This window comes from Micropterus salmoides, unplaced genomic scaffold (assembly GCF_014851395.1).
Source record: "Micropterus salmoides isolate LMB-PRFRI ecotype aquatic unplaced genomic scaffold, ASM1485139v1 Ms_hic_scaffold_7, whole genome shotgun sequence".
NCBI lineage: Eukaryota > Metazoa > Chordata > Actinopteri > Centrarchiformes > Centrarchidae > Micropterus > Micropterus salmoides.
In genome coordinates, this window is record NW_024044459.1 from 7650173 (window position 1) to 7668254 (window position 18082).

Here is an 18082-nt window from a genome sequence, read left to right on the forward strand (position 1 = left end):
CCTCCTGTCGTCATTTGCTGCTTGAGTAGTGTTTAAAATGCCTCTGGGTGTTCAGTACATAGTTCCAGAAGATTATTTCTTGGCACTATAGATGCAAACAAACCAACAGGAGGCTTTGCATTAAATCAAATAACCGCCTCTACACATGAGTCTAACTTCTACATTTGCACACTAAAGTCTTCTGGCAGCCATCAAGATTAGCCAGGAGAGGTGATTGTCAATGCTCATGCCCTGGTATTTTTTATTTTTTTTGGTCAGGCTACAAAGAGGCTTCTCTTTTCGGTGGATATTTATACCTGCAGCCTGAGATTAAGACTTGGCTTGGGGGGGCGGGGGAGTAACTCAATGTATTCTTGCATTCTCTGAATATTAAGAATGAGGTTTGTGACTAATTCATTAGTGTACATAACAATGCTATCAGACTAAACCTAGTAGCCAGTTTTCAACAATCTAACAAATGAAAGCCATACCTACAGCCCTGCCTCTTACAATAAAACACTGAAGGGTAAAACATTAAAGAGAATCATTAAAAGAATGCCAAAAGGGCACTCTAGTGTAGATTGTCAAAGTGGCCATTTATAAATCCTACTTTTCCTCAAACCTGGATTCTGTGTTAATGGCTTTTATCTTCCTATCCTTCCTTACCCAAATACATACATTGTTAATATAGGCAAAGTCCCTTTTCCACCTACCACTTTGTAATGTAACATGATTGGGGTTTTTTTTTTTTTTCTTGTAATTTCTACAGGTTTCTTAATCTCTTTAAATTGACTATACATTCAAATTGACCCTGAAAATGACTTTATACCTTGATATGCCATGATTTGTGGTGAAATGGACTCGGATTGGGGATCCTTGTGCCAAGAGCCCTCTGATCAGATTAACAGCAACTTCCCTGATTTGACCCTGGCTCTCTATCCACTATTAACAAGGCAAAGAAACCTAAAAAGTAAAATTAAATTGCATTCCTGAATTAAAGTGTATTAAAAGTATAATGATCACTACCCATCTTGAGTATTTGAACATTTCATCTTTAAGGACAAAAAGTTTTTACCTTAACAATGGCAGAGACATAATTGGTAGAGATGTTTGTGACTATCAAAAATTTAATTTGCAAAGAATCACTAAATGAACCTGATCTGTGTCTTGTCAGACACGGTAAGTATTTAATTTATGAATGTTTCTCATGACCGCTACATGTCACATTTGCAAACATGAAAATATGGTTAAACCAACCAACATAATACCTTAAGAATGCCTGAAATTCTGATTTATGAATCATGCTGTACACTGCAAGACAAGAAGTAAAACAAAAAGGTAAAAATTAACAAACTATGTCTGGTCACGCTGAGATGATCAGTTTGGGAGATTTTCCATATCTGATAGGAGGGTCAGAGGATAGAGAGGGTGTCATATTGTAAAGCCCTTAGAGGTAAATTTGATTTTGGACAATATAAGTATACTTAAGCTAATTTAAAGTCAACAGACTATCATGCGTCAAATGTTATTGTTAAAATTATTCCTGAGGGCAACTCTGCAACTGGTGAGCAAAGAAATGTTCCCACTTCAGTAGTGAAAACAGCCTTCTAGTGTCGAACTGTGCACATACATCATTATACACAGTGAAGCTCAAACCTCACTAAAGATATTCAATTTAATATCCTAGAAAACCAGAAAATATTCACATTTAAGAAGATGGAACCAGTGAATTTTTGCGGTTTGCTCTCGATCCAATGAATGAATAGATTGATACGTTATTATGTTGTTTGACAGCCTACTTTTTATACTAGTAATATTAATAGTGGTTTAAATAAACAATTTGATAGTATTCCCCATTTGTGCTGAGCAAGAGTTTTGTGCAAAATAGACACCTGTCCCAAAAATAGGCAGGTTGAGTTTGAGTGATTGAAGCTAATACAAACCCGGCTATGTAAAGTTATATCTGCCTCCATGCCATAAAAAGGAGGTGAATGGAATTTAATTTGTGATGCTTAATGCACTGAAAAATTGTTAATGAAAATGTTAAAAGCAAAAATGAGGAAACGCCTCTTGAATATGACAATATGATGCAAAGCGGGTGCTCTAGACACACCGGTCGACAGTCTGCATCTAAAAGGGAACAAACGCTGTTTTGTTAAAAATCTGATACTCCTGAAACCATACAACATGTTTTTTATTTTCTGGTATTGGTGGTATTTGGTTTCAAGAAAATATTATCACATTAGTGTCATCATTACTACAGGTTTTCTTTATCTGACACAGTTTTGTTTTGTTGAATATAGATGGAAGTAGGGCGCTGTGTTTACAACATTCTTCATGTTTGATAGAAGGTTGTACTTAATTCAGTTTTTTGAGTAGACCTATGTGACTGTTTTACCCTGAGGAAGGCTGTTGTGTGGTTCCCCTTTACCCCCTTTTTGTGAATTATGAAATATGACATTTCAAAAACTCACCAGCCCAGGAGCAGTTTTCACAGGGACCATTTCTTTGGTAGAAAGCAGGTTCAGTGAAAAGGTGCAGTCTGACAGAAATCCACTTCCTGTTTGATTCATTGCAGAAGTGGGCAGAAATGGGCGAGACGCAGTAGTTTCCAGTCACAAAAATGGTTTAATAGTGAAAATGTGGTTGCTTTATTTAAATGTTTTATCATTTTAATTTTGTGGCGCGGTGATCCAGTGGTTAGCACTGTTGCCTCACAGCAAGAAGGTTGTGGGTTCAAACCCAGTTACCCCGGCCTTTCTATTTGGCATGTTCTCCCCATGTCTGTGTGGGTTCTCTCCGGCTTCCTCCCACCATCCAAAGACATGCAGACTAGGTTAATTGGTGTCTCTAAAATTGTCCTTAGGTGTGGATGTGAGTGGTTGTCTGTCTATGTGTGGCCCTGTGATCGACTGGCGACCTGTCCAGGGTGTACCCCACCTTTTGCCCGATGTCAGCTGGGATTGGCTCCAGCCCCCCGCAAACCTATATGCAGGATAAGTGGTGGACGATGGATGTAATTTCTTGCTGTATGTAGACTATATTTTTGTCCTATACCTACTAGCCTACACCAGCAGACCCATCACCTTCTTCTTTTAACATTCATTTTTAAATATGGTTGTTTCCTTTTCAATTGTATTATTTTATGTGCTTGCGGTGTGTTGGTCCTGTGTATTCTTTTTGTAGTGTATTGGGACCATGCTGCATGGTGATTCTGCACTTTAAATAAAAAATGTATTGATTGATTGAATAATTTATGAAATGCTAATAAGAGCCCGCTAGCTCCTATGCTTGAAAACCAGCCCACACGATTTCCTGCCCCACCGGCTTTTTATACCATCACTTGGCCAAATCTGGTTCTAAACCAATAACGTTTCAGAGGACATAAAATTACCTGCATGTCTTTATACCAGGGGTATTCAATTAGATTTCAAAGAGGTCTAGTTAGAGAAAATTTCCTGAAGCAAAGGTCCGGAACATCAAAACGAAGAACTTGCGTTATCATTCAGTACTATGAGGTATAGTTGTATCAACATATGTTTTTAGTCAACAACGGACTGTCAAATCAAATAATATTTCAGTCAGTTTTCACATCTTAACTGGAGGGATAATAAATAATAACTGCTCTAAAAATAAATTCTAAATTTAAGTAAACTAAAATAAAGTGCCTAATTTTTTGAAAAAATTAAATAAAAAGTGTAGCTTGAAGAGTGCAGTCTTAACCAATTTTATAATAAACACTCAACACATCTTAACAAATAAACAGCTGTAATGCCTCCTCTTCTCTTTCATTCCCTCTTACAGAGCTACCACTTTCCTACTTTCTGTTGTTCAGTGAGAAACGTGAGCTCCAGCTAGCATACTGTAGATCTATGAGATATTCTGGTTTTGAACTGCCCGTGGGAGGAATGTACATGTAAAAATCTGTACATTCTTGATTAAAAGTCATGTGAAATCTCTTTTATCTTTCGTCTCCTCAATTCGGGTGTGTTTCCAAAACGTCTCTGGTGTATCTCGCGGACTCGACTCGCAAGCATCGGTATGCACAGATTTGATTGGCTGAGCAGCGTCACATGAGACGATTGGAGCACATGCTATTGGTCTGTGAGTTTCCTGGTCCTCTAAACCAGTACAGTAAATGCTAGAAAAGCTGCGCGGGTTAAAATAGAAACGCTCCGTCACGAGGTAGTAAGTCTCAATAATAAATGGGCTGTAGGTCGGCGGTCCGGAGAGGACGGCGGCTGGGTCCGGATCCGGACCGCGGTCCGCCTATTAGTGACCTCTGCTTTATACTATAGAACTCCAATACCCTAATTTATTTGTGCACAATAAAGATATAATAATGTCTAATGTTATGTGTATTTTTATACAAACAACCTCTTGTTATGGAAAAAGACAGCCAGAAAATACTGTTCACCGTTAACATTTTATTAATCTGCAATCCGGTTTAGTTTAGTGAAGGTTTTTTGCACCAGTAGAATAACACCGAAGAAACAAGACAAAGTGTCCCCAGAGTTTTATATCTTTTACAATGTTAAACAAAACTGAACCAATGAACCAAGACCACCGATGCCTTTTGCTTTCAAAACAAAGACACTAATACAAAGCACTATATCAAAAAGCTCTCATGTCTTTACATGTGGGCCACACAGCAAATGATCCGTTTTTCTGAGAGATACTAACATGCTGACAATATTCAAGTAACCCAATAGGTGGTTTAAAGGCACATATGTTTTGGATAAATGAACAGATTCAAAGACCCTTCTAACCTTTACCTTTTCATTTAATGCATGATCAAAAGGAGTGTTAACTTCCTTCCTAATATTAACAATATTAACATTTTGTATTCAGTTATCTGTTACATTTGTCTATATTAACGTTACTTTTTATTATGCTTGTTTCATCATACAATAAAATGCATTATAAATTCTTCATTTGCTGTTCAAAACAAAAAATATGTATGTATTCTTTTAGTTTTAGGTATATATATATATTTGGTTTGGTTCTAACCAGGTGTGCTTTGAACCTGATATTTTGAACTTAAACTCACACACTTGAACAGATAAATAAATACACAACTAACACCATGAACCAAATAACTGGAATAATGGATGTAAACGCTTCTGCAGGACTGCACTTCATGTAGGGAGGCGGAAACAAACAAAACGGGCAAACGTTCCAAAATCTGGAAAAAGAAACGGCAATAATTCCAAACGATCCCTGTGCATGTTTTCAGCCTGGAGATGCATTACCAGCCTATTACTATTCAAGGTAATAAAATCTATAAATATAGGAATTTGTTAATGAATGTGTTTAAAAGGAACAATCAAAGACGAATTACAATAAATCAGGCTTGCCATGTAAACTACAAATTTACAAATATATAAGAATAGTTCACAGTGCTTCCAAACATCTGAATCAATTTTTTCACATAAAATGATCAGACTCTTGATTTTTTAACATTTTAGGAAATTCATTGATTTGTGAAGCTTAACACAAAGACTGAAAGCAAGGGGACCCTGCTAGCCCAGCTCCATCAAAGGTGCCATCAAAATAATTATTTGTGCATATGTGGCATCACAGAAATAGAAAATTAACATCAGCAGTTAGCTTGCATGTTTAAACAATTTACTGACCAACAGTAGCTGCATATCAAGAGCCCTGTCTACAAACTGGAGTACAAGGGCTTTGCACAGTTTTGTAACTCAAAACACACTTACACTTGGATGGATCATGACTAATTTGCTAGTTAACTAGCTAAAAACAAGACAGTTTGCAGTAGCTTGAGGGAGTAGTTTTTGACTTTTGATGGAGGCTTACTGGTCAGCAGTGCTTCCAGTCTTTCTACTAAGCTAGGCTTACCAGCAAAAACACAAGTTTCCCATGTCTGGTCTAATGCAGGTCATTATTTTGAGTCAATACTCTGTTTCCACCACAACAGTAATTGCGGAGTTTGTTGATGGTCGAGTGTAAAAAGTCAAAAGTGTAAAAAAAAGTAGTGCTCATGGGTGTTTGTGCTACAAACATGGATGCCAGCAGTAGACTTTCTGACAGCTACATTACTGATTGCTCTTACACTAGTCTCTGAAATTTATTTTCAGTGAGTAGTGTAAGAGCAGCATAGTTTAAGAGTACTGATTCAGTAGTTACATTACAGTTGCTGATGTTACTAGATACATGGTATCTCTTCTTAGCTGGGTATATACCACAGACTGTATATGGTAGATAGCCAGTGGGCTGCCTGGAATCTCCTGGTTTTGTTCAGACTTGGGAGGGTGTTTGGACCCTGTGGTGTCACTATGAAGACACCGGAGCTAAGCCAGCAGTAGATGATCAGTAGGCTTACCTCTAAACCATCGGCTGCTTATTTAACCATAATGTCTCGTTGTCTATTTCTACACGTGTTAAATACAATATGGCTGTTTTGGCGTTGGTGGATGGCTGGATAATGGAAAGTTATAACACGTAATGTATGAGAGGGGAGAGAAGGGGAATAAATAAATTAGCCTACAATAACAGGTTGTTGTTTTTCCTCACTCTAAATAACTCACTACATTTGTCCCTTGTTGTTTTTAAAAATAAAGCATTGGATTGTTAACTGTTTGCGTACCTAATACATTGACTAGGCACTAATGGACAACAATAGTTATATTAAAATTTTTGGAATTAAATTTTTGCTAGGGACAATTCAGTAGTCGCTGGATATTGGTAGGGACGGGACATGTCCCTATTCTACGTCCTGGCTATGTCTACTGTTGAGTAATTAGTAATATATGAAAGTATTAGTGCATTTTTTGTTAATGAAATAAAAATGATAAAAAATTTCCAGCAATTTGCTCAACACGGCCTGAAATTTAATTAGACATGTTTAACCAACTCTTGGGCGGCACGGTGGAGTTGCCCCGGCCTTTCTGTGTGGAGTTTGCATATTCTCCCCGTGTCTGCGTGGGTTCTCTCCGGGTGCTCCGGCTTCCTCCCATCGTCCAAAGACATGCGGACTAGGTTAATTGGTTACACTTAGGTGTGAGTGGTTGTCTGTCTATGTGTGGCCCTGCGATGGACTGGCAACCTGTCCAGGGTGTACCCCGCCTATCGCCCGATGTCAGCTGGGATTGGCTCCAGCCCCCCCGCAACCCTGTACGCAGGATAAGCGGTTGACGATTGATAACCAACTCTTTTTAATGCTCTGTCTGTGTCTTGATTGACTTAAAAAACTCCTGCCAAAGGTTACCAGGCACACTGGAAAAATTGGACTTCGGATACTGAAAGTGTGCAGTCTTGTAAAATTGATAGCCTGTCACGTCACATAGTGGACTAGGGCTTGAGAAAACCTGTCGTCCGGAGAACTGAATTTAGGAGCCACAACATTTGATTTTTAGTCAGGTGGTAGTTCCCATTTCTACACACTTCAACACACTATTAATTATTTGTGCTGTCAGTCATGTGGTTGGTGAGCAGATCACTTATTTTTGTATCTCTGTTTATGTATTTTACTGACTCGCTTCCAGCCATGAGATTAACCTGACGAGGCAGCCATTCATCTGTAGTCCATAAATGTAAAACTGCACCCTTTATCAGCCTAGCAAGCTGTAAATCTCTTCATGCATGTTCTTTTGTCTGTGTAGTGTCTGTGTAACTCAGAATAACATTATATAACAAAAAACAGCAGAAACACCAACAGTGCAAACAAAATATACGTCCACTTTCTTCTCTTACGATAGTACTCTTCTTGGAGCTGTCTGTAGCTTGCTTTCCCCTCCTCCAGGCTCTGTTTATCCTCCTGACGTATTCGTTCCCAGATGTCCTTTCTTTCCTTGTCCCAGGCATCTCGATCTCTCTTATTCTCTTTTCTGCACAGCTCCAGCTTCCTCTCAGCATTTTCCCTTTGCTCTCTTTCTGACTGAACAATTTTCTCTGAGGCTTCCAGTTTTCTTCTCCATTCCTGTCGCTGAGTTTCTTCTTGTTTTTTCCGCCTCCTTTCTTCTTCGTCCCGTTCTTTCTTTCGCTCCTCACGTTCCTTGCTGATGCATTCGTCTTTGTCCTTTAGCTGTTTTGATATCCATTTTCTCTCCTGTTCAGTTTGATCGACTTTCCTTTTCAGTGTTTTTAAATCTTCCTCATGTTTTCTCTTGAGGTCTTCATAATTTCTCTTCATCCCTTCTTCCTTCTTCTTCAAAATCCTCTCCACTTGTATTTGTATGAATTCCTCTGTGCGGTAGCAGCCGCCATTTTTCTCCACCATGTTCTCCATCTTGATCAGCAGCTCACTGACTTGTGTGCGATCTGTGTAGTCCTTGTTATTGAAGACCTGGTATCTCCCTCCACAGTCTGTTATGAGTTCTTTAACAAAGACATCACAGTCTTCGACATAACTCATAAATGACTGACCGTCCAGTTCATCTCCTCTGGTGAATATAACAATGATGAAATCTCCAGACTTCTTGCCAAAATATTTCTTGATCACTTCCACACAGTTTTTTTCCTCTTGTGTAAAGTTCCCGATCTGCATCACCAGTAAAAACACATGGGGTCCAGGAGACAACATGCTGATGCATTTCAATAGCTCCTGTTGAACGTCATCATCAGGCAGAGTTTCATCAAATAAGATGGGGTTGTTGACCACAACAACGGGCCGCCCATTTATCTCTCCTGTTGCTTTCTCACAAGATTTGGTCATGGGCTTCGGGGGGATCCGGGGTTTGAAATGCTTTTTGCCTAAAATGGTGTTTGCTGTTGCACTCTTCCCTCTGCCAGTCTTCCCAATCAGCACCATCCTCAGACACTCTGTGCTCTGATTTTCACCTTCCACCACATTCCTCTGTTTCACATCCTGCAGCTCAGCTTTAAGTCTTGTGTTAATGTTGTCCAGCTTTACGACCTTCTCCATCTGAGCCTTTGTGAACATGTCCTTCGTGAAGCATCTGGATCCTTTAACTCTCATCTGTTTCAACAGCTCTTGGATCTGCTGCTTGTCCTTGATGTTGAGAACAGAATATCTTCCTCCACAGCTCTGACAGAGCTCCTGGATGTCCTTGTTCTCCTTTACAAAATTAACAGCCGGAGCTGCAGGATCTGACTCCACGGTAAACAGAATCATGGTAAAGTCATTGACTTGGGGGCTGAATGTGTTCTGGATGGTCTCTAACTCTCCCTTGTCTTCATCAGTAAGGGGATCCACAGGTAAGACCAGGATGAAGGCATGGACGCCCTCAGGATCACAGAGGGAGATACACCTGAGTGATTCCTCCATCACTGTCTCCTGAGGCTTTCCATTCAAGGCAGGCAGCTCCACCAGGGAAATGTGACATCCACACACCTCTCCCTGATTTTTAACACACACTGATGAGTTGGAGACTGAATGAATCTCTGTCTGACCTAAAAGGGCCTTGGCTGCTGAAGTCTTCCCTGCTCCTCTCCTCCCACACAGAACCAGGTTTAAAGCTGGTTTGATGTGTTCAGACTTTACTGCCATAAATAGACCCGCATCCTCATCCTCAGTGACATCACAGCTGACATGCTCTCCATTGTTCTCCTTTGCAGTTTGACTCAAGCGTGTTAACAGCTCTGGAAGCTCAAGTTTCTTCTGATTCAAATATCTGTATCTACACATTCTGATTAAGTCTTTTAAGGGCTGGTCTGGTTCATCATTGTCCATGGAAGCTGAACTCCCCTCTCTGTGTGCTGATATCAGTACCAGTGAATGATCAAATGATTGATCACTGAATAGTTGAAGGACTCTGCAGAGCCTCAGTTTGTGTTCCTCGGTGAAGTCTTCAGGCCGTAGAACCAGCAGGAACACATGAGGTCCAGGAGCAGAGAGACTCACACACTTTCTTATAAACTCGGCTAGTTTCTCTTCAGAGATGTTGGGAACCAGCACGTCTGGGGTGTTGATGAGAACGATTTCCTTCTCCTTCAACTGTCCTCTGACTGTCACAAAGTCTGGTTTGTCCTCACTTTTGAACTTCGTCTCTCTCAGTATAAAATTCCCCACGAAACTCCTCTCAGACCAGCAGTTCCCCAGCAGAACAACCCTCAGTTCAGACACTGGAAAGAAAAACAATAAATTAGAACTAGCACTGAACTTGACCTTCAACCAGGATTATGACAAAACATAATAATAACTGGTGGACGTGGAAAAAAGCTGTCCAGAACCTGGACTCACCCTTGAGCTGCATTGTCAAAGTGTTATCAATCATAGAGGTCACACTTTGAGAACAACCCGTGAAAACCTTATGTACAATGTACATACAGTAGCTTTTAGTAGCAATTGGGGTGGTGATGCCACAGTGGATTAGACACATTCCTTTGGTGTGGGTGTTTGTACTATTGGTGTAATGAAAAAGTTTTCTGATTCTGATTTCTTAATATGTTGTGATAGAGAAGAGTTTTCTGTTTTCTGTGGTGTGTCCTTGGTCCTGTTTTGTTTGTCTTGAATGCATTATAATAAGACACTAAAGGTATCTCCTGTTGCTGCTACACAGATGATATTCAACTATACATCCCATTTAAGACTTAAGATTAAGAAAAATGATCAGTTTTAAATAACTGCCTTATTTCTGCTCCACCCTGTCTTGACTCTAAGGTAATGGAAGAGATATTGCAAGGCCCAAGGTGTCACAAGAGGAGATGTAAACGATCATTTGGCTTTTGACTCGTCTTTACTGCAGTAACTCCGTCTTCGCCTCAGCAAAGTCTCCATGGATTGGTTGCCTAAAACTAAGCAAACTGCGACCATTTCACAATATTACATGTGTTTAACATTATTATAAGTCACATGACTTGTGTAATGTACTGTTGCTGGACTGGTACTTTCCAGCAGTCATATGTCGTTTAGAGGAACGCTCATATATCGACTGTCACTGACAACCAACCTATTTTGTTGTTTAGGTTTGAACAACATAAAATCTCAAACGTAGTTTCCATCTAAACATATTTTGCTGACCCGAAATAGTGAGCATGTTTTGCTTGGTAATACGATTATATATTTATTGTATATTTATTGTTGGTCATTTGTAACTGGAAATTAGTTAATTTATGGACTTAGCTTAAAAAGTCTAGGCCATGATCTAGCTGTAAATATGCTGCACTTTGTAGGTTTAGTAGCACAGCTACTTAGGCACTTGCTGCTCTGACAACAGCTCCAGATACACTTGAAGCCACTTTGGAATAATACATCACAAAACACCTAAACAGAGTCAGTTGAACTTACTGGTAGGGGGAATTAACTGATAGCTGCTGCTGTGACTCATTGGTCTCCCGATCTTTACCTCTGTAAGAAAACAGAAAAATAACATTTCAGAAAATCATCTGTGATGCGACTGTAGAAAAATGACAGACAATGGACACACGTGAGGACGATTTAGAAAACAAGTCCACACTAGGATGACTTATAGAACCAAATACAATTTAATATTACAATACTCCCCATCAGTTATGACAAAGTTGTCGTAGGCCTATATGTCTGTAAGATTTTGACCTGAATAAGATTCAGTTTAGATCATAGAAAATGTTGTCTGCTCTAATTATGTAAAAAAAACAAAAAACATACTTGTGCTATATATAAAAATACTTGCTTTTCTTTAGTGGGATGGATGTACTACACTGATATAAACTGATAAATATTATGGCTATGCAAATACATTACACTCCATTATTGTTGTTAAGCATATACTCTATACATGTTATATTCATTACGTTTTTATGATGCATTCTTGTTGTGCTAAAAGTATGTTAAATTGTCTAAAAATAGTTTTGACAAGAAAGACACACAGGACAAAACGGCAAAATCATGTGGGGCACTGCGGGCACTGATGCTAATCATTTTTTGAGGAGCATCAGTCCAAACTGAGAGGACACGGCTGGCACCATGGCCTTCAAGGCCTCCATTAAATTCCTGCTCTGGTCCCAGTTCTGATTAACACTTGAAAATGGATAGATACTGTAGATACTGTAAATAATGTTAGCTACATACTGTAGATACTGATAGATACTATCTAGGGCTGAACCTAACAATTATTTTTCAATTAGTCGATTAATCTAACAACAAATATATTGATTATTATTATTATATTAGAATAATAGTGGCATATATCAATATGAATGAATCACTGTGTGTCAGCCCTTTCCCTGTACTGGAGAATTAGTATTTTTACTGACGTACTTGACTTCAGCATAAAATGGTTATGACATGGATTAATTTAATCACTGGAGTAGAATGCAGTAAGATCATCACTGGTGAATGTATGTTTGCATCAGTGTGGGGCAAAGAAAATGACGATTTACAGATGATAACAACAGTCTGTAACATTATTTTAAGTCATTTCCTCACTCATATGTGGCCTTTAAAGTAAAAATATATAAAACAGCCAAAATAGCCAGATGTTAGATTACATTACGTTACCATAGCAGCAGTGGTGCAGAAATTACTTTTAACATGGGGGGCGATGCAGAAACTTTAGAAATCTATTTTAAGTGATGCCTACTAACAGAAACACGTTTCTCAAGTTGATCATCCCACTATATCGTGCTTGTGTGGAGAAAAATAAAAGATTTGAGGTGCTGACTTCCTGACATCTTGACAAGAGCTTACAGAGGAACTTTACAACAATGGGGGGGGCTCTGTTTAAAATACAGGTGCATCTCAGAAATTTTGAATAACATTAAAAAGTAACCCCCACCCCCCCTTCATATATTCTAGATTCATTACACACAAGTGAAACATCACAGGCCTTTGTTTGTTTTAACCTTGATGATTACAGCTTACAGTTCATGGAAATCAAAATCAATATCTCAAATATTAGAATATTAGAAGAAAGAATATATAATACAGAAATATCGAAAAGTTCTGAAAAAGGTTAATTTATGCCAACACTTGGTCGGGGCTCCTTTTGCGTGAATTACTGAATCAGTGCGGTGTGGCATGGAGACAATCAGCCTGTGGCACTGCTGAGGTTTTATAGAAGCCCAGGTTGCTTTGAAAGCGGCCTTCAGCTCGTCTAATAAATCTTTTTATTTGATTTCCATGTGCTGTAAGCCGTAATCATCAAGATTAAAACAAAACAATATTGATGAATCGCCCCAGCCTTAATGCTAACTGTTAGATAATGTAGACGCTGATAGATACTGTCTACAGTATCTAACTACCAGTATCTATCTCTGATAGTTAGAAAGGCTCAAATAATTGAGGATTACTCTAGTTTGTAGTTTTGGTGAAGAACTAAGCAGAATTAAGATGAGATAAGAAATAACCTGTTTGAAACAGGGTAATGTATTCTTTCAAATAAAATATACACCATCCCCACCACAGTTACACTGCCATTCTGAGGGAAACACTAAGCCATGTTATACTGCAGTTTATTGTAAGTTTGATTTTATTTGTATAAAAAAGCTCAGTCTAGTAGCCTGACCTGGAGCACCTTTTTCATTTTGAGATTTTGAAATATGTCTAGTAACCTGCTGCAGTTTATGAGAAAATGTAAACTTATTTAACAGTCAATGTTTTATTATGAACATACAAATGAATGGACTCCAGGAAGAACAGCCAATGCTGGTGCTAATGGGGATCTTAACCATTTAAAGTCCTCACCAAGAAAAAAGTGAAAAATTATTTCTTTACATTTTTAATTTCATTAGGGCAATAACAATAATCCCAAAAATAATTTTTAACAGACCCAATACTTTTTCTGATATACTGCTCTACCATACGGTTGAGATGGCTCTTCATGGTAATACTTAAATATGCATTTTAATACCAATAAACTTTAGAAAACATCATATAAAATGACAGCAGAGAAGGCAACTTCAGCACTTCATTCCTAATTGTGAATACAGGGTTTATAGTGGAGTTCATACAAAACAGCACTACACAGTAACTTCATTGATTATTGAACATTTTGAATATTACCAACATAGTATTTCTGTTCTTTGAGTATTTCAGAAGAACACATTTGTATGGACTCTCAACCTTTTAGACAGACTTAGATACTAAGACAACGTATCAATGTCTAGATCACTGCAAAATACAGCATTTACTTGATTTAGTGTATGGCTGTTTTTCAATAATCAATGAAGTTACTGTGTAGTGCATACAGTTTGGTATGAGCTCTACTGTAAACCCTAGATACGCAATAAGGGATGAAGTGCTGAAGTCGCCTTCTCTGCTGTTGACTGTAAAAAAGATTTATTTCTGCAACAACTTTTGCATTTTATATGATGTTTTCTAAAGATTGTTGGTATTAAAATGCATGAAGAGCCATCTTTCAAAAACCGGTCTGGACTGTCTTTGTCTTGCTGATTATCAGTAAAATTAATAATCTGGCGTAACGGATGGAATCTCTTTACGTCTTGAGATGTGACTGGCGGTGCCAGTAGTCATCCGTGGCTGGTTGAAAATACCTATGACAGGTTGTACTGCCAGGGAATAGTCGATCTCTTCGGGGCTAGTTTTGATCGGATCCCCCAACTCCTTGCGCAGAGTACAAATTGGTATGTTCTGATATGTTGATGATCAGGAGGCTCTTTTTGGTTAGTCTTGAGGATTTTCTGGTATAAGGGCTGGAAAATTCGAAAATTGGAAAATGTTATGGATACTATTTATTTATGTTATGTGTTTCTAAAGAGAAACAAAAAGAACAGGAAAATGATTTTAAAATTCTCAAATCCAGTATTGGTCTTAAAAATACCATATCGCAGGGCTCTAATTTTTGACTCAACATGAAACAGAGCACCCCTGAACAAATAAAGAGGAAACGTATATTTCTGACTGTACTCACCAGATGGTGCTGCAGCTGCCATGTTGTCACTGTGCTGGAAACACCAGAAGAAGCTCAGCTGGAGACCAACAGCTGGTTTTAAAACCCTTTGAACACAAAACAACAGAACGGAGCAACATGTTACTCTATGGCAGGGGGGTGGTGATGGTGCCGTGGATAAGACACGTGCCTTTGGTGTGAGAGACCTGGGTTCAATCCCCCACTGTGACACATCCACCTGAGCAAGACATTTAACCCTGAGTTGCTCCAGAGGCGTGCGACCTCTGACATACAGTATGTAGCAATTGTAAGTCGCTTTGGATAAAAGCGTCAGCTAAATGAATAAAAAAAATGTAAAATGGCAGTGCCAACACTAGCTTTTAGGTGTTTGAATTTGATACCTTCTCTCTCCGGCTCTGTAAACTGATTTTACAAAGTCACTTAAAAGCAGTAACATTAGATGCTAAAAGGCAAGAGGTGATCTTTATATAAACCTCATACAGACATACAAGAAAGGCACAGGTGTAATTACCATTCATAGATGCATTACATGTAAGTGTGTTTGTTCCAGCGATGTGTTTTCATCTTTTTGTGGTAAGTAGTGTAGAACCTCTATATGAAGGTATTTATCTGATGCCTTAATGACAATTTTAAAAAAGAGTTTTCAATGTGTATGTTTCCTTTAGCGCCCACACCACAAATAAATTCCCCTGTGATGATAGTAAAGATTGACTGATGAACTGATAAATCAGTCAATCAAAATGTCTGCTGTGAAAGGCCTGTACTCATCCTCCAACAAGCTGTCATTCCTTCAATCACTGCTGTAATTTTAAAGCAGCAGCTGTTACTCTTTATTACTGCCACAAACATCCAGCAGCTGAAACACCAAAAATGAAAACTCCATTCAGCCGACATTCAGCTCAGGGTGAGATGATGATAATACTGACATGTTATGTGTCTCTAAGCTGTCGTTATTAACTTACTGAGGTGCCGCTCTGGGGTTTTATAAAGCATAACGGTGAGACACCCCCAGGAATATACTTTCACCTCCTCTACAACATTTTGACCTCAGCTGCTGCAGAGACATGGGACAAAAATCAAACCGTGACTGTGCTCCTGGCATCCTAATTATGATTTTGTTACATGCCAAAAACTTCTCCGTGGTGTGGTGTGTGGTGTTTGTGATGTGGGCACAAAAAGAAACATACACATTAAAACATTTGTTTCAAAATGAGAACCTTCACAGACTTCTCCAGGTCAAGTCACTGTTTTCTGTCCGCTAGGTTGTAAACATTGTACCACCACTGTGGCTCATTCTAACAGTCCTGTCATAGAATCAGAATCAGCTTTATTTGCCAGGTATGTGTACACATACGAGGAATTTGACTCTAGATTGTACATTGCTCAAAAAGTGCTTACTTATACAATAATACAATAATACAGTAATAAAATCAAACACAGGCTACAGTAGTGTTGTAGTACGCGAGACCGGTCTTACGACCACTGTTAGATGGTCTTGGTCTCGTCTTGGACTCGACCGCATTTGTACTCTGTCTTGTCTCGGTCTCGAACATTGAGGACTCGGGATTTTATTTGAAGACCAGTCAAGACCATAACTTTGGGAATCTCAGTAAATTGCTTTTGCATCATCTGATTTATTTGTTAACATCCAAACTTTGACTGGATGTAAAACTTATTGCTTCAAATGCAACCAGTAACGCTAAATAAAAATGACTGTCACCCCTCCTGGTCTTGGTCCTGGCTTGGTCTCAGCCTCTAAAAGTCTTGTTCTTGTCTCGGTCTCGATAAACTCTTGAGACAATAGTGCAATGAACAGAGTGCAAAGGATTCAGGAGTAAATTATTATTAGCATTAGTATTATGTACATTTCGGAGGTGGATGTGATATACAGGTGCACAGACACATACATGAATACATGTACACAGTGTGATGAGTGCAAAGAATGCTGGTATAAATAAGTATTATGTGTGGTGTTATGTACATGAGGTAGGTGGATTTGGTATACAGTATATACAATATAAACAGCTCTGAAATAGAGAATGATGAATAAAAAAAGTGGTAAGCAGTACACAGGTGGCTGATAGTAAACCCATAACAAACATAATGGACATTAAAAATCGAGATGACAAAAACTTTAACAGCCAGATAATGCCTGCAGCAGTTCTGATTCCAGGCCTGCAAAGAGGCCTTTATTCTTTTTCTTGACAGGTGAACATAGGGAGCTTTTCCTGAGGTTCTCCATCTTTACCTGTTTAGATGTCTAACCTTAAAAGCAAACGTTATTTAAGATGCTGGCAAAATACTATATACTATACTATATACTGTACTATAGCTGCAATACTAGTCGGCCTATTAAGTAGAACCTCGTAGTATTTTTTTACACATCGTCAAAGGGGTTGTCTTCCTTGTTTGCTATGATGTGGAGCAGACCACTTTACAGTAAAAGAAAAAGGAAACAGAATGAGCCTTTAACTGAAATAGATAGGCCTATCTAACATCATAAACTGGAAAATTTAAAGGCCAACAGGTTTTTCTCAACCAATTCCCCCCAAGTAAAGTCACCAGATTCAGCCTGCACATCATATATTTCTTGCTAACGTTACACTGATCAGAACTAGCTTCTGTCAGTCTATGTGTTAATGCTAAACATACATTAGCCTAGTATAATATGAGGGATATTTATTTGAAGTTTTCTTTTCAAACATTGACGCAATGTTTTACAAGCGTTAGGCCTACCGTCAGCGGCGCACTCCGAAACCTTCAAGAAACGCGTTTGAATGACTTTGTAGACTCTTCAGATTATAAAGACAAGTCTCTCGATCCGTCAGCATTTCTAATAAGCTACATCGAGTTGATTTAATCTGCTTGTGTTCAGTCATCTGTGTGGACTCTAGGCCCACTCACCAGCTGTTTGTTACTGCACCATCAAGACAAAAGTGAAAGTATTCCAAAAGGAAGTGAAGGAAAGTTCCTCACGTCAGACATTCTCCACATATTCAGATGGATTTTAAAGTAGTCAAAAGCTGCCCAAAATGTGGTTTGACCAAGCAAAGTTAAGTCTGAATATAATCGCAGGGAAAACACTATTTCACTCTCAACCCAAGCTTTAATTTGCTTTCTTCAAAAGAAACCCCAAAACTTCTTTTGCCCTCACCTTTATGTCGCAGGGCGGTTCAAACAGAGTTCACTAATGTTACAGCTCCACCTGCTGGACGCGACAGCAAAACACACAGAGGAGGTAAACCAGCTGTCAACTCAAAGATGATGATTGAGATCATTCAGGTGGTGGCAAAAACAGAGACAGGCTGTTTTTATTCAGATGTTTTTGG

General features: G+C 38.7%; 1 protein-coding gene across 2 annotated transcripts; it reads right to left on the reverse strand.

Moving 5' to 3' along the window:
• Positions 1 to 7014: 7014 nt before the first annotated feature.
• Positions 7015 to 17914, reverse strand: LOC119891815 (GTPase IMAP family member 8-like). Of its 2 annotated transcripts, none has more exons than XM_038703713.1 (4): positions 17658 to 17914; positions 14754 to 14839; positions 11192 to 11251; positions 7015 to 10026 (listed from the first exon to the last, which is right to left on the reverse strand). In XM_038703713.1, the coding sequence occupies exons 2-4, from the start codon at positions 14773 to 14775 to the stop codon at positions 7628 to 7630; spliced, it is 2481 nt and encodes an 826-aa protein (XP_038559641.1). In that variant the 5' UTR covers positions 14776 to 14839; positions 17658 to 17914; the 3' UTR covers positions 7015 to 7627. The 2 variants fall into 2 exon arrangements, with proteins under 2 accessions (XP_038559641.1, XP_038559640.1); XM_038703712.1 differs by having other exon boundaries at positions 17490 to 17914.
• Between the last annotated feature and the right edge of the window lie 168 nt (positions 17915 to 18082).

What these genes read in the sequence shown, in the direction of transcription:
- LOC119891815 (XM_038703713.1), bottom strand. Translation starts at nt 14,775, where the DNA reads ATGGCAGCTGCAGCACCATCTG. An exon ending in GGCAGCTGCAGCACCATCTG is followed by an intron (nt 11,252 to 14,753) that starts GTGAGTACAGTC and finishes GTTTTCTTACAG; the next exon opens with AGGTAAAGATCGGGAGACCA. An exon ending in TCAGTTAATTCCCCCTACCA is followed by an intron (nt 10,027 to 11,191) that starts GTAAGTTCAACT and finishes TTTTCTTTCCAG; the next exon opens with TGTCTGAACTGAGGGTTGTT.